A 26,228-nucleotide genomic window follows, 5' to 3' on the forward strand; every position below is an offset into this window, starting at 1 on the left:
CTCTTTCATTCTCGGTTTAGGTGCAGTTTTATCTGTGAGTACTCCCGTAGCTCCCTCGGTCAGTTTAGTTGCCCCTGCCGTTCTTTAACATAGCTTTGCACTTGTCACTGCTATAGCTCTGTTCCAAACGTTAGGAGATATAATAGTGAACAAAATGGACACGATCCCAGTTTTCACGGAGTTTACATTCACTTGGGGGAAATACGGGGAACAAATGAATAAGTCAGTAAAACAGATTTGTGATAAACATGCATTCATCATCATTCAATAAACACGAAATGCTTCCTGCACTTTCAGGCAGTGCTATAGAATGGGGAACAAATCAAGTTCCTGCTCGAATGGCACGTAACTTAGTACCTAGTGGGAGAGGTAAACAATGAGCACACCAATACGACATTAGAGAAGTAAGTGCTGAGAAGAAACAAAAAGAGGTGTAACAGATTAGGAACTGGCAGTGATGATGGGACGCATGGCTATATTAGGTTGGATGCCCAGGGAAAACAAGCCTGAGGGTGTGATTTTAAATGAGTTCTGAAGAAGCGCCATGGAGACAATTCAAGTGGAGGGACCGGCCAGCTACAGAGCCCTTGAGGTCAGTGTGGCAGGTGAGGGGATTAGGGAGAGGATAGGAGGAGATGAGGGCCAGATACATGCAGAGCCATGAAGGGCATGAAAATTTTTTGAATTTTATTCTAAGTGAAAAGGAAAACCATCAGAGGATGTCAACCACGGAGGTGTATGGTCTGATGTTTAAAAGACCAGTCTGGCTGCTTTTTTGGAGAAGGGATTAGAGAGTTGAGAGTGGATAAGGGTAAGCAGATTAGGAGATTATATAGATGAAAATGGGTAGGAGATTATATAGATGAAAATGATGGTGCTTGCACCAGAGTAGTTATGATATTTCTACATTGTGTGGGTAGATTGGACAGGATTTAGTGAAAGGCTGGAATCCTATCAGCAGGATACAGAGGAATAAAGGATGGGTCCTAGATTTTTGGTTTGAGAAACTAGGTGAGTGGTTGTATTGCTTATTAAAATAGGGAAGTCTGGGAGAAAGAAAAACAGGTTTAGGAGGAAGATCAAGATTTCAGTTTTGGACATGTCACATTTGAGATGCCCATTAAACATCTTAGAGGTGATGTGTCATAATTACCTGTTACTGTGTGGTAAAGTCCTTAAAGGCATTTTCTCCATCTTTCTCTCTCCAGAGTGCCACTTTTGCTGCTCCAGCTCGATTCCCAGAAAGTCCCTGTGATGCAGCTTTGGCGAAATTTCCACCAGGGTCCCAACTAGTAGGTGCTTTAGAAGTCTTTGCTGTAAAATAATGAATGAATCTAAAGCCACTCTGTTGCTTCTTCTTCCTGCTGATCTTCCTGTCCTTTGTCCCTGTTTCTTTTCATATCCAGTAACACACTTGGTAAATTAGCATTTCATCCAAGCTGGGCTGGGCCAAGGTGACAGGAAAAATGAAGGAATTTGCAGGAAAGGGACCCATGCAGTTCTTGGATAAAATCAGCAGATCCCACAAAACCCAACACATAACTGCTTTCTAGTTTTAGTAACTGGTTGGGCCAACGTCTAAGACTGGCCTACCACAAACTCTATCTCCTTGGGGGGAAAAATAGGCCTTTAAACACCCTATATTGCTTCAGCTACATCCAGGACAGGGAAGGTTTAAGGTTTTAGTTCAGTTATTCCCCTTGTAGTAATAGGTCCTAAGGACACAAAGATTTAGACAAAGATATATGTATGATGAGATGTTCCAGCCAGTGGTATTTTCAGCTGTGCAAAATTGGGGCCAACCTAATATGAGAAATAGCCAATAAGAAAATGGGTTACTAAATAATGGAGCACTGACAAAACAGAATATACAGAAACCATTGATATTTGTGTTTAATAATTCAGAATTTTTAGAGACCCTTAGGAAAATGGTTCCTTCTCTCCTCATCTGTAAAATGATGATAATCCCCTGTTTTATGAGACTATGGATCAAATGAGCTAATTTATGTGAAATCATTTTGATCACTATAAAGCATTTTTTAAAAAAGAATTATTGGGGCGCATGGGTGGCTCAGTCAGTTGAGCGTCCGACTCCGGCTCAGGTCATGATCTCACGGTTTGTGAGTTCAAGCCCCGCGTCGGACTCTGTGCTGGCAGCTCAGAGCCTGGAGCCTGCTTCAAATTCTATGTCTTCCTCTCTCTCTCTGCTCCTCCCTGGCTCATGCTCTGTCTCTCTCTCCTTCAAAAATAAATAAAAACGTTAAAAAAAAAAAAAGAATTATTGCCAAAAGGTGAAGCCCAGGTGAGAAGGCCCTTCCTCTACCATAAGTGGTTATGGTTCAAGAGACCGGAGGAAGTTAAACTTCATATCTGAGTCATTACAGCATGGCAGGGGCTGTACCAAGAAGACGGTGGTTTTCCCAGTTAGGCTCTGGAGTAGGAAGTTGACACATACTGTGTGCCTCCAGGGTGTCATCTACTGAGCAAGATGCTTCACCTCCGTCTATACCTAACTGCATGCTGGGAGGCAAAGTGAGCCTCTTTCTGGCAATTTCTGTCTTAGCCCTGGTCAGGTTATTACCAGTCCATGAAATGCTGCATATTAAAGTCATGACTTGTCTTAACCTCTATCTAGTTGCAATGCCATATGGCGTTTTCTCCATTAATGGCTATGAGAAGAAGAAAATATGGATAATGTGTTAGTTAGTTAGTTAGTGAATAGGGCAAATAACCTGAATCTTGTCTCCCAAAGGAATCAGCTGTCTGTCCCGGGACATATTAATTTATAACTTCCTAGCCTTCTTACATGCAGTATGGCTTAGTCAAAAGAGGACACAGAGATACATCCAGGGGAGCCTGGGTGGCTCAGTCTGTTAAGGGTCCGACTCTTGATTTCGGCTCAGGTCATGATCTCACAGTTGAGTTTGTGCGATTAAGTCCCACATCAGGGCTGACAGTTCAGAGCCCACTTGGGATTCTGTCTCTCCCTCTCCTTCTGCCCCTTCGTTGCTCATTCTCTTTCCCTCTCTCTCTCTCAAAATAGATAAATAAACTTAAAGAAAATTAAAACACACACACACACACACACACACACACACACACACACACATCCAATGACTGCTTTGACATCTCACTTGGATAGCTAATAGGCATTTCAAACTTAACATGTTACAAACAGAACTCCCAATTGTCCCTCCCTTTACCCAAACCTGCTCTTCTCTTGCTTTTCCTCATCTGAATAGATGATATTACCAACCGCCCATTTTTCTCAAGCCAAAACCTAAGACACATCCTTAATTTCTCTCTCCTTCCCCCTTCCATCTAGTGGGGCAGTGACTTTCCCATCAAAACCTGTCCTGGCGCCTTCCCTGCCCTTCACGAACATCATTACTCGTCTTCCCTGCTTCCCTCGCTGCTGTTGTTTTCCTGCTTCTCCCCACAGCCAGACTGAGCTTTTAGAACCACATATCAACTGGTGTAATTTCTTTGCACTCACTCTGCCATGGCTTCCCACCTCACTTAGATTTAAGTTGTAACTCTCTACAAGGCCCACATGGGCCCAGCAGGGCCCTCCCTGCTTCTCTGACTTCAGCCCCTACCATGCTCCTCCTTTAGCCTCGGGGCCCTCCGCACTCTCTCTCTCTCTCTCTCTCTCTCTCTCTCTCTAGCCTGCCAAGTTTGCAGCCATCTCAAGGCCTTTGCACTAGCTGGTTTTTTGCAGTGAGGGGAGCAGGGAACTTGGGATGTTCTTTTCGTAGATAGTAACAATAACAACAGCAACTCTCTATATGTGTTTACTATATATATATGGCGGGCACCATGCCAAGGACTTAAACTCATTTAATCATGGTATTTCTCCCATTTTGCAGATGGAGAAGCCAAGAATTTGAAAGGTAAAGGGTTTGCTCAAGGTCACATAGTGTCTTAGGTCAGGTTCCCTGGAAAACAGGCTCTGAGGCAGAGATTTAGAAGGTATGTTGGAGACTGATCCTGGTAATAACGCCTGTACAAAGGTGGGAGAAACAGGACTTGGGGGCTGGAGGAGGGAGAAGTTCAACTGTGACACAGTTGTCACAGAGATCTCAGTGGATCCTTCAGGGTTATCCCATATTGGAGGCCAAGGGGCCAGGCCTTTATACTCCTGCATGGACAAATCCTTGGGCGGCAGACTGCCTGGGAAGGGGGTATATCCTTGGGCAAGGTAGCTCTCTTTACCAAAAGCAACAGCTGGAGAAGGACTTAGCTGCAAACTGCTAGCAGCCAACACTCTGTGCAATAGAAGCAGGAGAGCCCAGTCCTGGAAGGAGAATTTGAGCCATGCATCACAGCATCCAGGCCACATCAGGCATTAGTTTCTAGCTCTGTGCAGCAAATGACCCTAACATTTAAGGATCGAGACAGCAAACATTTATTATTTCATAGTTTCTATTGGTCAAAAATCTGGGGATGGCTTTGCTGAGTGCATTTCGCTCAAGGATGTTAAAGAAAAAAATATTCTGACACTTTGTTAACATAGTAAGGAAGACTTTAGTCAGTACCCTTGCAATAGGTGTCAAGGCTATCAGTAGGTGAGAAAGATTGGGCTCAACTCCAAATCCAGCAAAGATAGCTGGGGATTTGTAGCCAACAAGTGGAATGAGGGGGTCAGTGGATGAAAAAAAGTTACCAAGAGGAGACAGCTAGGGCAGGGGGATTCTTGCTAAACTGACTCAAAAGGAATTCTTGCTGAAGGCAGGCCAAGGTGATCAGATATCAAGGATAGAGAATGAAGAATATGATCAGATATCAAGAGTGAGGAGATTCTTGCTAAACTGACTTAGTGGGATTCTTGTTACATTTTGGCTATGCAGGCCTGGCAAGGATCCCCCCTTACTCTCCCTCTCCCTCTGCACCTCTCCCCTGCTCTTTCTCTCTCTTAAAAAAGAAAGAAAAGAAAAGAAAAGAAAAGAAAAGAAAAGAAAAGAAAAAGGGCTCAGAGGAGCCTGACTCCAGTTTGGACAAGCAGAGCGTCTTTTTGTCAAGGTCTGTCATGAGGTTACAGTCAAGCTATTGTCCAGGGCTGTGGTCTTATCTGACAGCTTGACCTGGGGAGGGGAGAGATGATGGGACATATTCAAATGATAGGCAAGTGTTAAAATCATAGGGGGTGCAGGGAGAGGCTTCTAGGAAGCACCAGGACTCGGTCTCCCCACCTAGAGCAGAGTTGCACTGGCAGAATCTGTCTGATGTAACTATTTTGGAACCCTGAAGTTTGTTGAAGGCTTTGCAACTTCCAGGGGAAGGGCTGGAGAGTAATTTATGATTAACTTTGATCAATTTCAGCTTTTAGTACACAATTTACCCTTCCCCAGAGGCTTGTTACTATTCTCTCTTTTTTTTTTCTATACGAGACTAATACATTTAAAAAATAATTGGAGGTGCCTAGGTGGCTCAGTGGGTTGAGTGTCTGTCTGGCTCTTGATTTCGGCTCAGGTCATGATCCCAGGGGCATGGGATTGAGGCTTGTGGCCAGCTCACGCTGCTTAAGATTCTCTCTCTCCCTCCCTCTCCCCCTCTTGCAAGGGCTCCCTCTCTCTCTCAAAAAAATAAAAAATAATAATAATAAAGAAAAAAATTGTTAGCGTGAAAACTAGTATTACTGTATCTTTGGTTTGTAACTCCACACTTTGTGTTTTACATAACTTAGAAGAATAATGAATTTTAAAGAATTATTAGTCTGTTTTGGGGTATACAACGTATAAAGATGATATTTTGTAACATCAACAACCAAAAGGGGTGAGAACAGAGTGAAGGAGCAGAGTTTTTGTATATTATTGAAGGTATATGTTCAAATTAGAGCATTGTAAGTTTAGAATCTTCAGTGTAACCCCATGGTAACCACAAAGAAAATAGCTATATAATACACACAAAAGGAAATGAGAAAGGAATTTAAACAATTCACTACGAAAAAAAAAAATCAACTAAACACAAAAGAAGACCGTAATGCAGGAAATGAGGGACTGTAAGGCATATAGAATACAAATAGCACAGTGACAGAAGTAAGTCCCCCTTAATACGTAATTACTTTAAGTGTACATAGATTTAACTCCCCAGTCAAAAGCCAGAGATTGGCAGAGTGGACAAACACATGACCTAACTATATGCTGTCTATAAGAGACTCACTTGAGATCCAAAGGCACATCTGCAGATGATGAAACGAGTTGAAAGGAGAGGATGGAAAAAGATATTCCATATAAATAGTCACCAAAAGAGAGCAGGGATGGCCATACTAATATCAGACAGAATCGATTTTAAATCAAAAAAAAATTAGAAGAGACAAAGAAGGACATTATGTCTTAATAAAAGCCTCAATACAGCACGAAGCTATGATAATTACATTTATGCACCTGATGAAGACCATCAAGATATATAAAGCAAACACTGATAGAATTGAAGGGGGAAACGGACAGTTCTACGGTGACGGTTGGAGACTCCGATACCCCACTCACAATAATGGTTAGAACAACCAGACAGAAGATAATCAAGGAAACAGAGGGCTCAAACAACACAATAAGCCAACTAGATGTAACAGGCACACAGAACACTCTATCCAAGAAAGGGGAACCCTCTTGCACTGTTGGTGGGAATGCAAACTGGTACAGCCGCTCTGGAAAACAATGCGGAACTTCCTCAAAAAATTAAAACCAGAACTACCCTACGACCCAGCAATAGTGCTATTAGGAATTTATCCCCAGGATACAGGAGTGCTGATGCATAGGGGCACATGTACCCCAATGTTTATTAGCACTATCAACAATAGCAAAATTATGGAAAGAGCCCAAATGTCCATCAACTGATAAATGGATAAAAAAGATATGGTTTATATATACAATGGAATACTACTTGGCAATGAGAAAGAATGAAATCTTGTCATTTGCAACAATGTGGACAGAACTGGAGGGTATTATGCTATGTGAAATAAGTCAGTCAGAGAAAGATGTCATATGTTTTCACTCATATGTGGAATTTGAGAGGTTTAACAGAAGACCAAACGGGAAGGGAAGGAAAATTAAGTTTCACACAGAGAGGGAGGCAAACCATAAGAGACTCATAAATACAGAGAACAAACTGAGGGTTGATGGGGGTGGGGGATGGGGGAGCGGGGAAAATGGGAGATGGGCATTGAGGGCATGTGTTGGGATGAGCACTGGGTGTTGTGTGTAAGTGATGAATCATGGGAATCTACTCCTGAAGCCAAGAGTGCACTGTATATACACTGTATGTTAACTAACTTAACAACAAACTATTAAAAAAAAAAGAACACTCTATCCAACAATAAAAGCATACACTTTAGTAAGCCCACAGCATAGATATGAAAAAGCCACAGGCGGTGGTTTGCTCCCCATTGTATGTGTGACAGAGAAAGACAGTTCCCTTCTTACCATACCTATTAGATTTGAGATAAAGTCACCTTTGCTTAAAAGAAAAGTTCACACTCAGCTATCCCCTCTGTCGACAGATTTGCATGAAAGCAAGCTGTAGGAGTGAGTGCACCTCAGAGAAGGCTGTGCTCACTTAACCTTCAGTAGAGCAGTATGCTCATATTTATCCAGTTCAAGCTCTTTCTCCTTTCCCTGATGAGAAAACACCTCTAAGTGGCCCTGTGGAAGTAATTTGCCCAGATAGAAACACAAAGGCCAGAGAATCATTGAAGAGAATGGACCTTTCGTTTGGTGTTGATGCGCTGAAATAGTGGCGTCAGTAATGAACCTGAGTGTGAATTTCTGTGGTTTAAAAACAACCAAATCCAGAGCACAAGGGCCCCACGGGTCATCAGTAAATCTTTGGGGCCCCAAGAGTGGGTAACTTTGACCTGGTTTGGTTCTGGCTTTGGGAAGCACAATTCTTTACGCCAGGAGGCAGCAGGTTCCCTGGGCTGTCAGGGCCGTTAGCAAAGTCATGACATCTGCAGTTTGGGTCTTCATGCCCATGCTCTTTCCTCTGCTGAAAGGATCTTCGCTAAGAAATAAGAACCATAGGGAAACTGCCTGAAAGTACCCTTGGGGAGTTTCCAGGTGACTCAGAAGAAAGGTCACAAGGGAGCCAGAAAGACTGGAGGTCAAGTCCTAGGTCTACCTGTCAGTGGCACTGTGACCGGAGATACGTGGTTTCCTCATGGCTCTGAGTTTGTTTCAGCAGGTCTGGGGCAGGATCCTGGGATCCCTTTTTTTCAAACCAAACATTCAAACCAAACCTGGTTGGAGGCTGTTTCTTAGAAGCAATATTGCGTGGTGTTAAGCATAGACCCTGAAGCCGGACTGTCTGGGTTAATTCCAGCTTCACCAACTTGGGAGTTGTATACCCTCGGGCAAGTTACTCCACCTCCCTGTCTCAATTTCCCCATCTGTACTATGGAGATAATAGTAATATCTGTCTTATGGCGTTATTGTGAAGATCAAGTATGCTTATTGTGTAAAGCATTTAGAATGGAGCCAGTTAGAGCAAACACTATGTGTTACTATTCCATAGCCACAAACCTCATCCACAACTCCAAAATTAAAATTTTTAAAATCAGAAATTCCCCTCGAAGCTTGTCACAAATCAGTTTAGCAGCAAAACCTGATCTAAATGAATGGGAGGCTTTTGATAGTCTTTATCCCTTATTCTGTGAATATTAAAACATAATTGAGAAAATATCAACACATTTGATTATGGAATGTCACCCCCCCCATAGGTATTACATAATATACTGAGTATTTGTGTATTTCCTAAAAATATGAAATATTCTCAACTTCAAAACACAAGGTTTCAGAGAAGGAACTGTGGAGCTATATTTTATTATCATTTGTTGGCAGGAGACCATGTGTGACAACCAGAGAATGTGAGAAAAGTCGCCATCTGGTGGTTGCAATGGAGAACCACGTCACACGGAGGGCAGGATGGGCAGGGGAAAGCCTGAACATCAGAGACAAATAGACCCTCTGGCCCGCAATCTAGAACAATTCTTTCTAGAGGACGTTTTAAAATATATTCAAGGGCTGCGGTATGGAGGAGAAGACACCACTGCCAAGAAAATGAATATTCAATTTATTAAAGCAACAAAAACATTACTTCAGCTTTTTCAAGTACAGCTTATAGATCTTATTTATAAATCTAGCAAATGTTAATTACTTTTAATTGAGAGAAATTTGAATACCCAATTTATTTATAAATTTAAACTCCTTTAAACATTTCCGATTTGAGTTCCTTTTTTTTGTTCGGTTTTGAGAGACAGTGCACACACACGCCGTTACACACCCTAATTGGAATCACAAATTACTTTCCCAGGTAATTTTTAAGTTGCTTTATCAGTCTGCTGAGATTTCCTAATACCATAGTGAATCCTGGCCAGGATGCAGGTGGATTTAGCATACGCTACCTAGACTAGAATACTTTGTTCAATATCCTTTTTTTTCTAAGTTTATTTTTGAGAGAGAGAGAGAGCATGAGCAGGGGAGGGGCAGAGAGAGGGAGGAATAGAATCTAAAACAGGCTCCAGGCTCTGAGGTGTCAGCACAGAGCCCTACATGGGGCTTGAACTCAAACCATGAGATCATGACTTGAGCTGAAACCAAGAGTTGGACGCTTAACCAACTGAGTCACCCAGGTGCCCCTCTCATTTTTTATTAAGCCATTCATTCATATCAGTATATAGACTCATGGTTTCCTATTTATTCAATGGTTTATAAGCCATTATTTTGGTGTCAGATTGTCTCAGATTTGCCCAGTGTGAATCCCTTAAAGCTGGCCTCTGTGTCTTTTTGACATGCCCCCATCATTTTTTTCAGTACTTCCTTTCTCTCTGGCTCACCTTGTACTTTTCCTGCCCAGCCATGGAATCAGCCCTTTCTCCAGTCAGTCCTGGCTCCTTTAAGTGGAAAATGTAGTACCTGAATCTGGATGCTAGATGTGTGCACCACAATGGGGGAAGGAGACAGCTGCCAGGTTCACGTATTAGACAGAGCTAGGGAATGTTTGTACACACACACACCTATACTTATTTTGGAATTCATGAATTCACAGCAATACCTCCTATTCAAACACACTAGAGTTCATCCTAGTTTTCTCTTTCCGATTGGTAACACCTTCTCCAAAAATGAGAAAAATTGGCTTCTATTATTCTTACTATGTTTGCTTATTTGATCAAGTCCCATGTTCCTATCCTACCTGCCACTGTCATCCCTCCCCTGTGTCAACGTCCCCCTCATCCCACTTAGGATAACTCCCTGCACTGGGCCTCACCCCAGCTCCCACATCTACATACCTGGCTACAAATCCATGTAGGTGCCCAGCTTGCTCTGCCCTACCGAATGGCAGAATTGTGGGTAAAGGAAAAAGGAAAGAGGAATCTGAGACTTATTGGAATTTTATGTAAACTCCACAAAAGAAGAAAATCTGATTCTCACTGATGTATCTCAAGTATCTAAAACAGACTTCTGGCACATAGTAGGCGATAAGAAAACTTCGAAGAATCAGTTTTATGAAACTATAAGGTCAACAGTTCATTTAAATTCCTTATATTCAAATATTTAAGATATTTTCCCACCATAACAGATGACTTTTTATAATCTCAAGAGTTATCAAATAGATTCACAAGACGGTTAAAAGTTTAAATCACTAATTAGGCAATATGAAGTTTATCTTAAATTCGGATTTATGTGTATGGATAAAGCTTCCAGAATTAAAAACACGTCATTTTTCTGTCTGCATAGAAATCATCAACATTGTTTGGGGCCAATTTAACAAAACATAAAAGGTTTTGTGTTTTTTTAATTTTTTTTAATGTTTATTTATTTTTGAGAGACAGAGCACGAGCAGGGGAGGGGCAGAGAGAGTGGGAGACACCGAATCCGGAGCAGGCTTCAGCTTCTGAGCTGCCAGCACAGAGCCCAATGCGGGGCTCAAACCCACGAACTGTGAGATCATGACCTGAGCTGAAGTCTGATGCTTAACTGAGTGAGCCACCCAGGCACCCCGGTATTTTTTTTTTTTTTTCAAAAAATTGTTTTAACGTTTATTTTTGAGAGACAGAACACAAGCAGGGGAGGGGCAGAGAGAGAGAGGGAGGGACACACAGAATCCAAAGCAGGTTCCAGGCTCTGAGCTGTCAGCACAGAGCCCGACTTGGGACTTGGAACTCACAAACTGTGAGATCATGACCTGAGCTGAAGTCTGACGCTTAACTGAGTGAGCCACCCAGGCACCCTAGAAAAGGTATTACTTTTGAAAGATTATTAATATATAGTCACATCAGAAGCCACAGAGATAACTCTAGAGATGGCTACAGGTGTGGGAGGGGCTGAAGCTTTCCTAACTTTAGAGACTTTAAGGAAAAAAAAAAGGTACAGGGTCTTAAAGGGGAACTGCACAAATGAGGAACCCTGAAGCGTAAGCAGATTTGTCTTTTTTTTTAACTTTTTAAAGATTTTATTTTTAAGTAATCTCTACACCCAATGTGGGGCTCAAACTCACAACCCTGAGATCAAGAGTTGCACACTCCACTGACTGAGTCAGTCAGGTGCCCCGCAGATTTGCTTCTTGATGGAGTTTACAATGAAAGTGCTTTGGCACAGAGCAGGCAAACAAAACTTAAGATATCACTACAGGGGCGTCTGGGTGGCTCAGTCGGTTGAGCTCTTGACTTTGGCTCAGGTTGTGATTCTGGGGTTGCGGGATTGAGCCCTGTGCCAGCCTCCATGTTGAGGGCGGAGCCTGAATGAGATTTTCTCTCCCTCTCTCACCTCTCTCTCTCTATACACATATATATATGGAGATATTACTGAACTCTGCACCCAGCCTGCTCCTCTCCATATTAGGTCCTCAGCAAATCTCTATCAGAGTGGCCCATGACTCATCCCACCCTCGAAAACAAATTCTAATGACGTTCTGTTGTTCAGTCAAGAATGACACAGAATTCCAATAAGGTCTTATCATTTTAATTGACTTTAATGATTATTGCTCATCTGCAAGGATTAATATTGCATTCATTAAAAATCATTCAATACAAAATAAACTTGTTCCTCCCAAGTTGCTCTCCACACGCTCCCTCTGATGCCAGACATTTTCCCACAGTGTCCTTTGTTACATGGCTTGACAGAGATGGAACCCTTACCTATTATTCCTATGGACACAGAAATAGATGGGGAGCAGGGGGCAGGCCAGAGGGCTGCGGGACCTGGGCCCCTTCCCTCCAGCAGAGCTGATGCGATGGATACCACTGTTGGCCAGGTTACCTCCCCTAAAGGATGGGGTGTTCTGATTGGCTGGTTCAATGCCCTGTGGAAAAAGGGCTTGAACCATTAGCGTCTACAGAAAAGAAAGCATGGTCACACTGAAAAGGAGTGGGAAGGGGCTGGGTGGGGGAGAACTAGGAGAGGAAGAGGAAAAACGTTTTGGCAAGACTCTGCTAGAAGGAGGCAGAGTGAAAGCTTTCCTTTCGTATGTTACTGTTTTTTAATGTCTGTCTCTCTGATCAATGGCAACAGAGAAATGAACATTTCTAGTACCTAGCACTAATGCCTGACCCAACTTTGAAGGATCACCAGCTAGAACAAGTTGAGGATTTGGAATCCTGGATAATTATATACTTAAAGCTCATGAGCATAAAGCTCATTGGACCATGCAGAAATGCTGGTAAGCAGGGTGCATGGCATGGGAACACACCTCTCTAATCTTTGAGGGCCTCTCTAGGGATTCTTTCCAAGTATGGGCCAGGACGCACGGATTGCCTTCTCTGTGCACAAACTGCCCTTTAAGATCTTGGTTCAAAAACTCTTTGTGAAATGTGTCAATTAAAAGTGGTACCACTTCCGTGAAACTAACATTATACAGGGGGCCTAAAGTCCCGGACCAGTTATACGGAACTATATTTCCCTCACCCTGGCCCAATTTATCCTTCTTCCTCCCATCCACATCTACCTCCCTTTAAATATTTTAGGTTGCAAAAGCACAGCTGACCAGAAATTTGCTCTTAAAGGATAAATCCTAAAGATAGAGCTCAGTGTTTTAGACTGAGTAATGGCTCAAGAAATTCGCCATCAGCACAAGCTGTATGGGGCAGAGCTGATAGAATTTGCCGTTATGGCCCCAGTTCATTGATGCTATAAACTATGGGCTTAGAAACAGAGGGACTTATCAAGAGTTTGAGATCAGCACTTCTCTAGACTCAACTGTGTACTCTCAGCTCCAAAGGTTCAAAAGAGAAACTGGTAACAACTAATCGCCCAAGCAGTTCCTCAGTGTTAACACTAAACATTTTTTTTTTTTTTTTTTTTGTACAACAGAAATCAATGCTAAGGGACAAAATTCAACTGAATAGAGTGCAGTCTGGTTAAAAACCTGAAAAATGAGAAGGTCTGGTGGGAGTGGAGGAAGGGCTGTACTAAATCCAAGTGGACCAACTGGATCTTAACAATACACATCTCTGAACCAGACACACCACCTTCACACAGGAAACAGGGCTTGGAACATCTGGGGAAATGAACATGCGCCACCTACATCTAACCTACCTGGCTGGTGGGTACCATCCCTGCTCCTCTGAAGAAGTGAAAGAGCACTGATTTCAGCAGCTAAGAAATGGGCTCTTTTAAGGCAATTTAGACATTGCAGATTGTTCAACATGGAAGGTACCTTAGCATTTCCTGTTAATAAGGTACCCAATTAAGACTAAAGTCCCCAGAAATGGGAAAGGAAGAATCACCTTTCTGGGCTGGGAGAGTAAAATCCTTCTTTAGTGACTAGGGTGAGGAACCTTGAACCTCAGTTTCATCTAAAGAGCCATGAAGCAAGTTCCTGTGTGGTCTGCAGAACTTGGATAATGAGATGAAAAAACAAAAATGAAATTATAGAAAAAAAAAATCAACAGGAAAGGAATAAGAAGAAAATAAAAGTTATCTTAAAAAATATTTCTTTTAGAGTTGTGTGGTTCATGTGGACTGGTCCTTGGGAATATGGTCCATTAGTATCTGTAAATAAAGAGATTGGTTGGTTAGCACTTGTGTCTTCCACATTGAGAGATCCAAGAGAAAAATCTGAAACAGGGGACACTCCCCAGGGTCCTTCCCCGGCCCCAGCTGGGATCCCTAAAGCCGTTCCCCAGGGATCATTCTTCCCTGTGCTTCCACAGGGCTTATGACAGTGCCACCTTTGGTTTCATTTCCTGCTCCCTGAAAACATAAGCCAGTGGTTTTCAACCCCGACTGTATATTAGATTAATCTAGGGAGTTTTTTATCAAGTAAGTCTGGGCCCCAAGCCAGACCAAATGTATCAGACTGTCAGGGAGTGAGGCCCAAGCTTCCCAACTCTAGAAAACCCTTACTCCTTATATCTACCACTAGATAACACAATTTCTCTGCCTATCTTGTTAGGTTGGAGCAGAGTTCTTATACTCTTCAAAATCAGGCACAACACTTTATTTAAGAAAGCCAGCTAACATGCTTGGTTTAATACTGCGTAAAAGAGCTTTTCACTTGTTTTTCCCAAGTTACCTGTAATAATTGGGTTTGAATGGCCCATTTTTGTTGAGTCCCAGATATTTTGCTTGGTCATCTGTCAGCTCTGTCAGGTGGGCATCAAATGATGGCAGGTGCAAGCTGGCAACATACTCATCTAGGAAGAACACAGTGATGGGGGAGCAGACCCCATTTCAACCTGCCTCTCAGAACATAACCTCCCCCTATTTTCATCTGAAGCTTTTTGAGAAAGAGGACAAGGAATGGAATAACTGCAAGCATCTACAACTCAAAATATTTGCTTAAAGAGCCCTCAAAGTTGCCTTTTTTGGCAGGGTACCCCCCCTGCACATCCAGAGTGTGTTCAGAAAGGCATTTGCCAGGGTAACAAAATGGGGTGGGCTTGTACCTCTGCATCCTTCTCTGGCAAAGCTTCTGGCTTTACCCCAGTGGCCAACATGCTATGTATCACTCTCATCTTCCTGCAACAACTTCTTTAACTGAATTACACTCAAACTATAGAACAAAGTAGACACCGGTAGCTCAAAAGACCTTTGTGTCATTAAGATTTATTTAGAATAACATCCATAAGGGCCTTGAATTTTAGGATCATGGATTTCTAAGGCAGCTGGTGCAAATTTATTACTCTTCCCTGGATAAACTTCCTGGGCTTTTATGAATATGAATTAAAGAAAAAAACTCAATCTGTTGGAGGAGATGAGAGCGAGAGGTCTTTCAGCTTTAATCAAGGGGACAGGAGCTGATCAATTATAGATGGGAGGTGGGCATCACTATTCAAGAAGGGAAAGAATCAGAGAGGACATGTTTTCCATATGAACGCAACACAGCTGTCCCCTAGAATCTCAGAGGTTGCATTATTTACACAGAGGATGGACAATAAAACCTAGATTTGTTTCTGTTTCTCTCATCTTGGTCCCAGGCTGAAGTCACTAGTGGTAGGAATTTTACTGAACTTCATAAGGCTACTCAGACTAAGAGCATCTACCCTAAACCACCATGCTAAACACTTAGGCTCGTTAGTTGTAATTCTTACTACAATTCTGCACTGTATGTATTAGTCTCACTTTATTGATGAAGAAACTGAGGCCCGTAGCGATTAGAACGTGTCCCGAGGTCCAGAAACCATGAGAGGTTAGGATGGGGATTACAACTCTGACTCTAAATCTAATACTTTTCATGATAATCATTTCACCAAACCCTTCAAGAGTCTGAAGATCGGTACAGGTTCCTACTGTTTCTCACTCACCCATCTTCTTAGGAAGCAGGTATACGTCTTGTTTGTATCGTCCCTCAGGTGCATTATAGAGTTCTATCAGTGCCAAAGCCTAGGTTGAGAGAAGAGGGTGAAAAAACACAGAAACACTTATTAGACAGGGACACAAAAACAAAACTAGATGTAACAGGGTCTTGGGTAAGTACTACAGTGATGTATCATAGTGACAGCACCCAGGACTTGGCCTGTAATAACCACCACCACACATCGTAAAAGGATTTGCTGCTGTTTTTGTTTAGTTCCTAATAAAAGAACAGACTAAATACAACTAAGCCAGAACACTACATTCTCAGCTAACACAGCCAACTTAAAGGGACACAAACTCCAAGTCTGCCTGACTGAAGACTCTCTTCTACACTCGAGAAAGCCTGTCTTGCCCACCCACGACCTGAAACGTGTTGAAAAGAACATAGCAGGGCACACTCTCATTGGAACTATGCCCGAGGCCCCGTCCCACTAATCCCAGGGCAGGAGAAGCAGGCATTTAGTCACATACCTGTGTTGTAGCTGTGATGGACAGAACAAAGGTGGGAACTGTGGAGCAGCTCAAATTGAGCAGACGACCCTGGAAAGGTAAGAGAGCCCTGGGATGAGTTTTGCTCCCCTTCGGGTTTCAGATTCCAGGGTCATCCAAGTTAAGCAAATGCAACTCAGATGGTAGAGAAAGCATTACAGTTCCAGATCAGGACTCGAGATTTTATCTTATTTTCTTAAGTCCATCGGAGTAAGACAAATGAAGAATGAGCTGTGGTCAGGAAAGAGTATGTTACTTGGGAAAAGGTAGGTATTTTTTTGAGTGGTTCTATGTTAGGGACCAGAAAATGTACGAAGGAGATCTGTATCCAACGACAGAGTTCAGGGAAACATGGCATAACATTTCCTCCCTGCCCCTCCTCCTGCCGCAGATCTAACTACGGTGCCTGTGCCGCACTGCCAAAGCCCTTCCGAGTGCGTACCTCTGCCAGGAGGACGACGCGTTTGCCATCTGGCCAAATGACATGGTCCACCTGAGAACGCACTCGCTCCCATGTCAGCTCTGGAGTGCGGAGGCTGGTCTGAAAGGAAGACAGCACAGTTGACTGTGGCTCTAATGGAAGGAAGGGGAAAAAGGCCTTGCGGTCAATGAATGAGAGAAACCATACCACATCAATTTCCGTGTTGGAGTGGCCCATATTGCACACGATACAACTGTTTTTCATGCGGTCCAAGTGCTCCCGTGTCACTACATTCTTATTTCCTAAAAATAAAGGGAGAGCGGTTGAAGGAGATGTTGAGCAACAAAGGTACCAACCAGATTTCAGCAGAAGATGGGAAAGAGGAGTTTCGCTGCATGAAAGGGCATGTATACTCTGTGAGAAAAGTGTATGCTGCATAACTGCTCTTCAGGCTCACTGATTTGGTTTTAAGATTCAACTGTATAAAAAGCCATCAGGGAAAAAGTCTCTTTGTTCTGGAAAACACTGAGGTTCTGATCGCTTATGCTAGTTCTGAGACTTCTACTCCGAGCACAGGCCTCCCCTACTTTATGTGACGGTCAGACCATTTTCACGATCTGGCCTCAGAGTTACCACTCCTCCACGCACCTCGGAGCACGGACACTTACCCGTGCAAGTTATTACGACATCAACTTGCCGGATGACTTCATTTAGCTTTACAACCCTGAACCCATCCATGCTGGAAGAAAAGGAAGGAACATTATGAGCAAAGCAAGGAAGCAGTGGGACAGAAGCTGGTCACAAAATGAGACTGCTAAATTCCCTTGCAAAGTCAGGTCCAGGGCTACCTCACAGGGATGATAAGTGACAAGCTGTGCTAAACTACAGACTGGCCTCTTCAGACTCCCCAAGACTCCATTCAGGAAGGGAAAATGCCAAGAAGCTCCCGGAGCGCCCTGGGATTACAATGGAGGGAACAGAGCCATCCTAGCCTTCTCTTCCTCTGAGAGATTTCTGCAAGGAATGGTTAATACGATCCATCATGAACTCTCAGAAGCACGAAGTACTGGGGTCAATCTAATCGTATCACCACTCTGTTCTTACCAGGCCTGCAGAGCACAGATGGGGTCGATTTCTGTGATGTAGACAATCGCTCCAAGGGCCTTGAGAGCAGCACAGCAGCCCTTTCCCACCTGCAGCACGTAAGAAAGAAGTCGGGGTGACAGGTCCATCACGGCATGGGTACTGGGGCAGGTAGGCTCTTCGGGAGATGGGGATGAACCTCCCTGAAATCACCATCTAGTGAGCCCTTGCGGGGATGCTCCAATCCAAGCAGAGCAGAAACAGATCCAGATTATGCTGTGACCCTTAGTCAGAGAGGTGATTTAGCGGACACTCACATTTCATAGCAAGGGCTGGGGCTTGGGATGGTAAAAGAAATCAGGAGATCAAATAGGTGTTACCATTAGGAAAACAAGACCAAGGAAGAGCAACTGTAACCTCTTCTATCTTAGTCCAGAAAAACTTGATTAACTCTCATCTAAGATGCATCTAACTCAAGGAAAGCCCAGCAGCTCCAGGAACTTCCATGGGTCACAGATGACAACAAAATCTCCTTCACCTTTTCTAGTTTACAGATAATCAACTATGTATCACTTTGGCTCCCACCCTTCACTCCAATACCAGGGCACTTGTGTGGCTAAAATGCTACATATTCACTCGAATTAAGTCTCATAAAAAGTAAGTGTTATGGGGGGGGAGGGGGCGGTGGGGTGATGCCCACATTCCATTCTACAAGACAATGCGGTGAGATCTGAAGATTCGATTCATTTTGTGCATCTCTATTCCTAAGTCTGAATAAAACACTTTTGCTATTATTTTGAGATACGTTATCTAAAAGCATGTTTTAACCTCACAGCAGTGACCATCCTGACAGCACAAATCTCCTGCACTCCACATTTCTGGTAAGTCTACGAAAAGACACACTGAGGCCCAGCTATTTACCTCACCATAGCCACACACCACCACTTGTTTCCCACCAAACATCACATCTGTGGTCCTCTTCAGGCTGTGGAAAACAGACAAGGGCTCAACTTAAACATTATTAGCCCAAACACAGTCCCTCTGCACACAATTAAAAGAACTCTGGCTGGAAGCTGCCTGGGCTCGGTATGAAATGGACCCCTCTGACAAACCTTTAAAGCCAAAGGAAGACCACGGGACAAGACTGGAGTGGTATCAGATTAACACTGCAACCCAACCCAGATCTGTCCCCTGTAAGTCTGAGTATCTCTACATTTCAACTCACCCATCCAAAATGGACTCTCGGCAGCAGTACAAGTTATCAAACTTCTGTTTGGTAACAGAATCATTGACATTCATGGCCGGAACACAGAGCTTCCCAGCTTTGGAGAGCTGATATAGCCTAAAGGGAGAAGAAGCCACAAAAACAAACAAAAACAAAGTTAGCTGATGAAACAATATGCAGCAAAATCTGCCTAATTCTCTTCAAGCTTCATGCTGCCCTCCCCAAGGACATTAGTAACCAAGATCATTTCCTTGTCATCCCTCCTCACACTTCTTTTCATTTTCTCTCCCCCTTAGCCCTCTCCCCCCCCCCTTTTTTTGGAAGGGAAAAAAACCCCTTTCCATTGAAGAAATTTACTTCTCTTCCATAAAAGGGGATGTTATTTCCTTAGACCAGCATTTTCTCAATATATATAAAAAAACATGCCCACCCCTGATAAACAAAGATTATCAATGACTCTGCTTTGGTTCCCTCCGTGTGCGTGTGTGAGCATGTGCGATGTGCTCCCAACTGAGAAACACTCTTTCAGATAGAGATCTTTTAGATTTTCCGACAAGCCAAGAATATTTTGCCCAGTTTTGCTGTTTGTAGTGTGTATAATGTATACTTTTACAATAGGATTTTTTTTATATTTCAAATATAAAATTATAATACAATATTGAATACAGTTTTTCCAGATATATTCACTCCCTACACCTCCCAGCGTTGGCTGAGACTCACAGTGGGTTAAGTGGGAAAGAAAAATGTGTGAACGAGAACCTGAGATAACTTCCTCTTAGGGCCTCCTGGATTCTTCAAAAGGAAAAACTCAGAAGTTTTATCTAATGAAGATACTCCCAATTTAGTTACAAGTCTGAAACACAGCCCTAAAGCCTGACAGAGACCAGAAGAATTTGCTGAGGCAAGAACACAAGGGGCAGCTACTCCAGAATCTGTTACCTGTGAACACCAGTCACGCTCTCTTCCACAATGCCTCGGATCTTCTTAAACACGTTTGGATACTTCTTATAAACCCAGTGGGTTAAGTCTCCCCCATCATCCAGGATCTATAGAACAGCCAGAAGACTTCTATGGGCATTCAGGCTGCTAGAGCTGGGGGGAACTTTGAACCCACTTTCTGTACTAGTAAGAGAGCCCTGTATGTTTTGGAAGAGCACTCCTCAGAGCTCCTTAGAGCAGGTTTAGACAGTGGAAACACAGTCAAATTTGTCGGTGTAAATGGTTAAAAGGATTCCTAAGTTTGTTCTTGGCTAGAGGGAAGAGTATTAGGCTAATCATAGACTCGTTTTTAGTCTAGAGTCTTGAAATATATAACTCCTTGGAATGCAAAAGGAGAGCTGGGGCAGGAAGGAAAGAAACCAGAATCCTATTCCAAAGAGGTACCACATTACTTCTTTCTATATCTTTCTGCTGTGTTTGAGCCACACGTGTTCACTTTAGTCTTACCCTTCCCCCACCTTTCCATTCAGTACTCCGACCCATTCTGAATAGGTTATCAAGCAACAAAGTAAGTGCATGAAGAACAAACATCCAAAACATATTTAGGGAACCATGCTTTGAGGGAAAAAAGGAAACAAATCTGTGGTCAAAGTGTAGGATGAATATGTATCATTACCATGTTAGCTTGCCAACCATCCATGTTCACACAGCGGTCAATACACCACCAGAAGTCATCTTCCGACTCGCCCTTCCAAGCAAACACTGCAACTCCTGTAGGGATGGGAACAAATCAGCTGACTCCTCCTTCCGGGAGTTCCCTATACCAATACCACTTTCTGAGATCCACGTGAAGAGAAAAAGGCTACAGAACCTATGTTGGAAAGGAAACAACTTCGAAGGGGCAAAAAGTCAAAAGAGCACCTTTCGTTGAGGAATCGGCAATGAATTTAAGAGATTTTTGTTTTAAAAATATTTTAGAACCTTAAAATGTTATTCTCTTTGGCCAATTTCACACTTGGAACTCTGTCCTAAGGAGATAAAATGAAGTGGGAATTAAAATAAAGTTGTTCACTGGAACATTATTCGTATTAGCAAATATCTTAAAACAACCTAAATGTTTAACATGAGTATTGATAGTGAAGTAAAACCACGTGGCCATATGATTATTACAAATGATGCTGTCAAGTTTTCAGTGACATGGAAAACTACTTCTGAAAATGTTGTATTTTAGGTTATAAAATTGTATACGTACAGAGATTTATTTATCTCTGTAAAAAGTGAACTGAAAAAAGGAAAAAATGTGTCAAATATCCCTGTGTACTAGGATTATTATTATTATTATTTGGAAACTCCTCTAAATTTTCTGCAATAAACACCAGAAAAAGGTAAACAAGAAAAACAGAACTATTATAAAATTGCTGAGGATCTCAAGGAGACGGGAGGTCCTTCAAGGAACTTCATGGTTCTGGAACGCCTGGGTGGCTCAGTTGGTTAAGCCTCCAACTTCGGCTCAGGTCATGATCTCATAGTTTGTGGCTTCGAGTTCCACATCGGGCCCTGTGCTGACAGCTCAGATCCTGGAGCCTGCTTTGCATTCTGTGTCTCCCTCTCTCTGCCCCTTCCCACTCATGCTCTGCCCTTCCCTCTCTCAAAAATAAATAAACATTAAAAAAAAAAAATTTCATGGTTAAAATGTTCTGAACATTTTAACAATAAAAATTGTTTTATGCTTAAGTGAACTTACAAGCAGTCGACAATTTTTCAATGAACTACTAATACAGAAGGCACTCCTTAACTTGTGTTCTCTCAAAAGTGATGAGCCTTTGGTGAAAAAAGACCAGCTGAACTTGTATACCTCACACAGTTGAATACTCTTCTTTGTTCACTTAACATTACAATTAAGCATTTCCCCATGTAATTAAGATTCTTTTCAAGGGTTGGTCATTCTTAATGACCATATGATATTTCATCACGGATATGGACCTTCATTTTATTACCCATTTTCTTCCTGTTGATATTCTTAATACCCTCCAAATTTTACAGCCCCTGGACATACATGATACTGTAAGGACTATTTTAATACATAAATACTACATTTAGATAATTATTTTGAGGCAAAGGTGGTGAAAAAGCCAAACTTACCAGCCTCAGCCAGTGCTGCGGCCACTTCATTCTGAGTGGAGTAGATGTTGCAAGCAGACCAGCGGCACTGGGCCCCCAGGGCACAGAGTGTCTCAATCAACACCTATGCAGATGGGAGCAAGAAAGGGTGAGAAAGAGGAGGGCCAGATAGGAGTGGCATGTGTGGGAACAGTACGGGCAACTCTGCAGCAACCTAGCCGCACTGTGACATTACAGAAGGTGACATTACAGAAGGTATAATCCAGCGAGGCAGCACACTGGCATCTAACTTCACCCAAAAGATGTGCTCCTAAAAGTCATTACATTTTCCTAACAACCATGTTTTTGCAACTCTAGATCTCCCGAAGTCAGGTTATGATTATACGTATGTATACAAAGAAGAAAACCCCATTATTGGGTAACAGGAGGCCCCACCTGATGGTCATTTGCATTTGGAGACTGGATAGACAGGGAAGGAAAAGCAAGTAAAAAGAGTTTGTTTTTTTCTCCTCATCACGAGTCCCTCCTTTTTCTCCCAGCAAACTCACCGCTGTCTGGGCTGTGATGTGTGTACAGCCCACTATTTTAGCACCAGCCAAGGGCTTCTCCCCCTGAGCACGTTTCCTGAGTGAAATCAGAGCAGACATGTCTGTGAAAGAACAGAGGATTTGAGCCAGGCCTGCACCAGCAATATCACCAATTCCTGCCCCAGCAACATCTAGGGCTGGTCTGTATCTGTTGAGATATCGCAAGATAAGGTAGAAAAACTCTAAGTATATTTCCTCGATGAATTGGCAGCTTCAACAGCAGAACAACAGTGGGGAGCTGCCAGCCAATCACCTGGAATTTCTTTTTCACTGTTTCAGCCTTGTGTACAGAGGGCTGAATGGAGAATGAAGTAACTTCTCAAATCTGATCCAAATGGAGGGTGAGTCTCCTCATTCATTTGGGAGGAGGGGGAAATGGTTATGGCAGTGGCTAATGGGCTCCTATATATAATCATCAGACCAGGAAGGAAGACTTCACCCTCAGCAGACGAGCACTTGTTTCTCTCTGCTACCGAAGCCCATTCTGTCAGTCTGTCTGGTTTCTGTACTACCCCCTCCCAGTACAGAGCATGCCTATAGTGGGAAAGCAACAAGAGTAAAAAAAGACTGTACCAGGAATGGGGTCGGTGAGGAAACCAAATTTAACTGTCAGTCACTTTTACTCTAGCTCCAGCAGAGGGTGCTCAGGACCAGAGACCGAAGGAGACCCTAGGCAACCACATCCTTAGCTGAAAACCCTCCCACATTTGCCGCTTCTGGGAAATGTGGGTCTCTGAGATTGGCAGCTATGGTAGGATCCCGCAGAACTAACCACCGTGTAGTGTTCTGGGACTTGCTGACTCCACAGGCAGATCTCCGAATATGGTGTCATGGGGGAGGAAAACAGAAACTACACTGTGTAATTACTATGTGCTGAGAACAGGAAGCAAGGAGAACAAGAACCCTGAGGCTCCGGCTCCAACAGAGAGATCTGCTTGTACAAGAATCCGGAACACTGAACGTTCCCAGAGGATTTTTCAAGTTAGTTTTCAAGTGTGAAGTTGTCTATGGATCCTGATGACCAGCAACTGGGTTGCTTCTGGTCCCCTACCACTCCCTTTCTTTACCTTGCTCAGCAATCTCAATCTCCCGGCGTCCAAATTCTGCCTGCTTGATGTTCTTCACACAGAAATTGCTGCTGCCCTTGGAGTTGGTTTGCTGCTTCTCTCGGGGGGAAACCTCATCATCAGAGCTATCTGTGTAGGACGCAGCTGGAGCCAGAAGAGAAAGAAACAAGGATAGGAGAACCTCAATAGCCCCCAACTCCACAAAGCACACTCCCCAAAGGACTCATTTAAGTGAAGTGAACTCTTAACTGCGGCCATCTTTTACATCACCCTCAGCCCTACTCCTCCAGAATAACAGAGGAATGCAATTGTTGGGGATCTTTCAGTGTTGTGGCCCCTCTATCCACCCTGATGATACTGTGCCATTACTGCTTGTAACAAGAAGCTACTGATCCCAATTCTGCACCGGCCCTCGTGAATCCCAAGATAACAGGGGCACCTGGTCCCAACCTGGACTGGAATCAGACATGGCAAAAATGGAAGAATAACTTAGGGCATATAAGGAATGCAATTTCTGTAGATCACTGGTTTTCAAACTGAAGCATCTAAAGCACTCATCAGAATTACATGGAAGGTCAAAATACAAATGGCTAGGCCCCACCGCCAGAAATTCCCATTCAGTAGGTCTCAGATAGGACCCAAGAATTAGCATTTCTAACAAGTTCCCAGCTGTTGCTGACAGTGCTGTTCAGAAAACCACATTCACAGAACCACTAATACGGATGACAGCGACAAGAAAATCTTACAAGGGATTTTATACTAGGTTGTGCTCAAAGAATACAGAGAAGGAAAGAAAGGACTCAGAAGGTGAGCAGCTCTGGTTCTACTGTCAGCCCTAAGATCCCTCAAGATGTTCAACATTAAAAAAGCAGCTTCATATAAAGGCTAAAAATGTCCTTTCAGACAGATATGCAGGAAGGCATATAATAATCACCTTAAATCACCTTTTTTAATCGACTCTTAAATCACCTCTTTCTTCTCTGAATCGAGTATTTCCTGATCTTGATCTCAGCCGGTATGTCAGGTCTCTCACTGTCTCCTACATACTACTTGCTAACACAAATACTCCTAAAGGTATCTGTCCCACTAGAGCAGTTTAACTATATCACAAAGTTTTTCAAAATGCCCTGACAGGTTCCTGTTAACACATGGCCGTCAAGATCTTTGAGGACTTCGTTAAAGCTTTCTTCACTCACTCCTTTCTTCCTCTTTTAACTCAGCCTTTCACAATTAATTCTTTCTTAGCTGTGATCAGCCCGTTTATGACCCCCAGTCTTTTGTACCTGTCACTCCAAGACACCTTTTGTTTATGACAGCCATTACATTTGGAACCTTTTCTTGTACACAGGCCCACAGCGACTCTGTATATTCATTTATTTCAGTACTTAACCCTGTGTACCACCCTTTGTTCTCATCTGCCTATCTTATTTACACTGGGTTATCAGCGGCACAGAACAAAAGGACAAGTTTTTAAAAATGTGTTTACTTGTTTGTTTTTTCACATTCCTTTTACCTTGAGTCCATCCTTAATGTCGATACCATAGGGGTGCCTGGGGGGCTCAGTCAGTTGAGCACTGGACTCTTGATTTCAGCTTAGGTCACGCTTCTCACAGTTCCTGAGATCAAGCCCCACATCAGGCTCTGTGCTGACAGAGTGGAGCCTGCTTGGGATTCTCTCTCTCTTTCTCTTTCTCTCTGCCCCTCCCCTGCTCATGCTCACATGCTCTCTCTCAAAATAAATAAATAAGCTTAAAAAAAATAACAACACCATACAAATAGTATTCTGGCAAAAGTCAACAAATGGGTTTTGGTACAAATCCCTGACACTAACGGCAATCTATGACCTTGGGCAAGCCTCTGAACCTCTTGACGATGTTTCCTCAGTTGAAAAATGAGGTGGGCTTAGGTTGGATGTCCCTGTGGATCTTCCAGTATTCAAATCCTAAATTCTATATCTTTTTCCACATTAACTTTCTAGTAGCCCGTCTAAAGTTGAGAAGGGCACAATTAAAAAAAAAAAAAAGGCGACTTAGATAGGGTTAAAATAGGATATGGGAACTAGAAAGAAACAGAACTAGAGACACATTATAGTAGTTTGAACCTTTCCTATTCAAAAGGTTAACAGGGGAGGACACTTCAACATAAAGGGTAACCTAGTGAATGAAAGGAGCCAAAATACTAGTTTTTATTGTCACAATTCAAGCAGTCTTGGAGCCGAGAAAGAAAAAGTCAGGTGGCAGGGTGTATCTTATACAACCAAATTAGAAATTATACTTCCAAAGTACACCTCTTTTTCAAGGCCAGTTCTGTCAGCCAAAATAGAATTGATTTTCTCCCTTTGTACGTGGGCAGATAAACGTGGGAATGGGAACTGGCCCAGTACTACTGACCAGGCACTGGCCACAGACCACACACAGACACGGCCACGCATGGGAAGAGAGTCTCCAGATGACAAAAGCCTCACCAGCTACAAGCCTGGCTGGGGACATTTCCAGTGCTCAACTGCTA

General features: G+C 43.0%; 1 protein-coding gene and 1 long non-coding RNA gene across 3 annotated transcripts in view; one reads left to right on the forward strand and one right to left on the reverse strand.

The window, feature by feature from the left end:
• The first annotated feature begins 223 nt into the window (after positions 1-223).
• LOC125172262 (uncharacterized) lies at positions 224-9,030 on the forward strand. Its single transcript, XR_007154670.1, has 3 exons — positions 224-592; positions 1,209-1,292; positions 8,835-9,030. It is a non-coding gene; the product is annotated as an uncharacterized LOC125172262 (long non-coding RNA).
• A 2,915-nt stretch (positions 9,031-11,945) lies between these two features.
• Positions 11,946-26,228, reverse strand: part of AHCYL1 (adenosylhomocysteinase like 1) — a 38,114-nt gene continuing 23,831 nt past the window's right edge. Inside the window, exons 3-17 of one of the 2 annotated variants that reach the window (XM_047870026.1) lie at positions 23,721-23,864; positions 22,615-22,715; positions 22,088-22,190; positions 20,622-20,716; positions 19,946-20,052; positions 19,007-19,123; positions 18,703-18,766; positions 17,803-17,891; positions 17,367-17,437; positions 16,906-17,000; positions 16,720-16,818; positions 16,260-16,328; positions 15,737-15,815; positions 14,506-14,626; positions 11,946-13,982 (exon numbers count right to left, since the gene is read on the reverse strand). In XM_047870026.1, coding sequence (XP_047725982.1) covers positions 13,976-13,982; positions 14,506-14,626; positions 15,737-15,815; positions 16,260-16,328; positions 16,720-16,818; positions 16,906-17,000; positions 17,367-17,437; positions 17,803-17,891; positions 18,703-18,766; positions 19,007-19,123; positions 19,946-20,052; positions 20,622-20,716; positions 22,088-22,190; positions 22,615-22,715; positions 23,721-23,864 — 1,361 coding nt within the window. In that variant the 3' untranslated portion in view covers positions 11,946-13,975. Of the gene's footprint in view, positions 13,983-14,501; positions 14,627-15,736; positions 15,816-16,259; positions 16,329-16,719; positions 16,819-16,905; positions 17,001-17,366; positions 17,438-17,802; positions 17,892-18,702; positions 18,767-19,006; positions 19,124-19,945; positions 20,053-20,621; positions 20,717-22,087; positions 22,191-22,614; positions 22,716-23,720; positions 23,865-26,228 lie in introns of those variants that run through there. The other variant, XM_047870027.1, reaches the window with a different exon arrangement.

The sequence above is a fragment of the Prionailurus viverrinus genome, chromosome C1 (assembly GCF_022837055.1).
Source record: "Prionailurus viverrinus isolate Anna chromosome C1, UM_Priviv_1.0, whole genome shotgun sequence".
NCBI classification, from domain to species: Eukaryota; Metazoa; Chordata; class Mammalia; order Carnivora; family Felidae; genus Prionailurus; species Prionailurus viverrinus.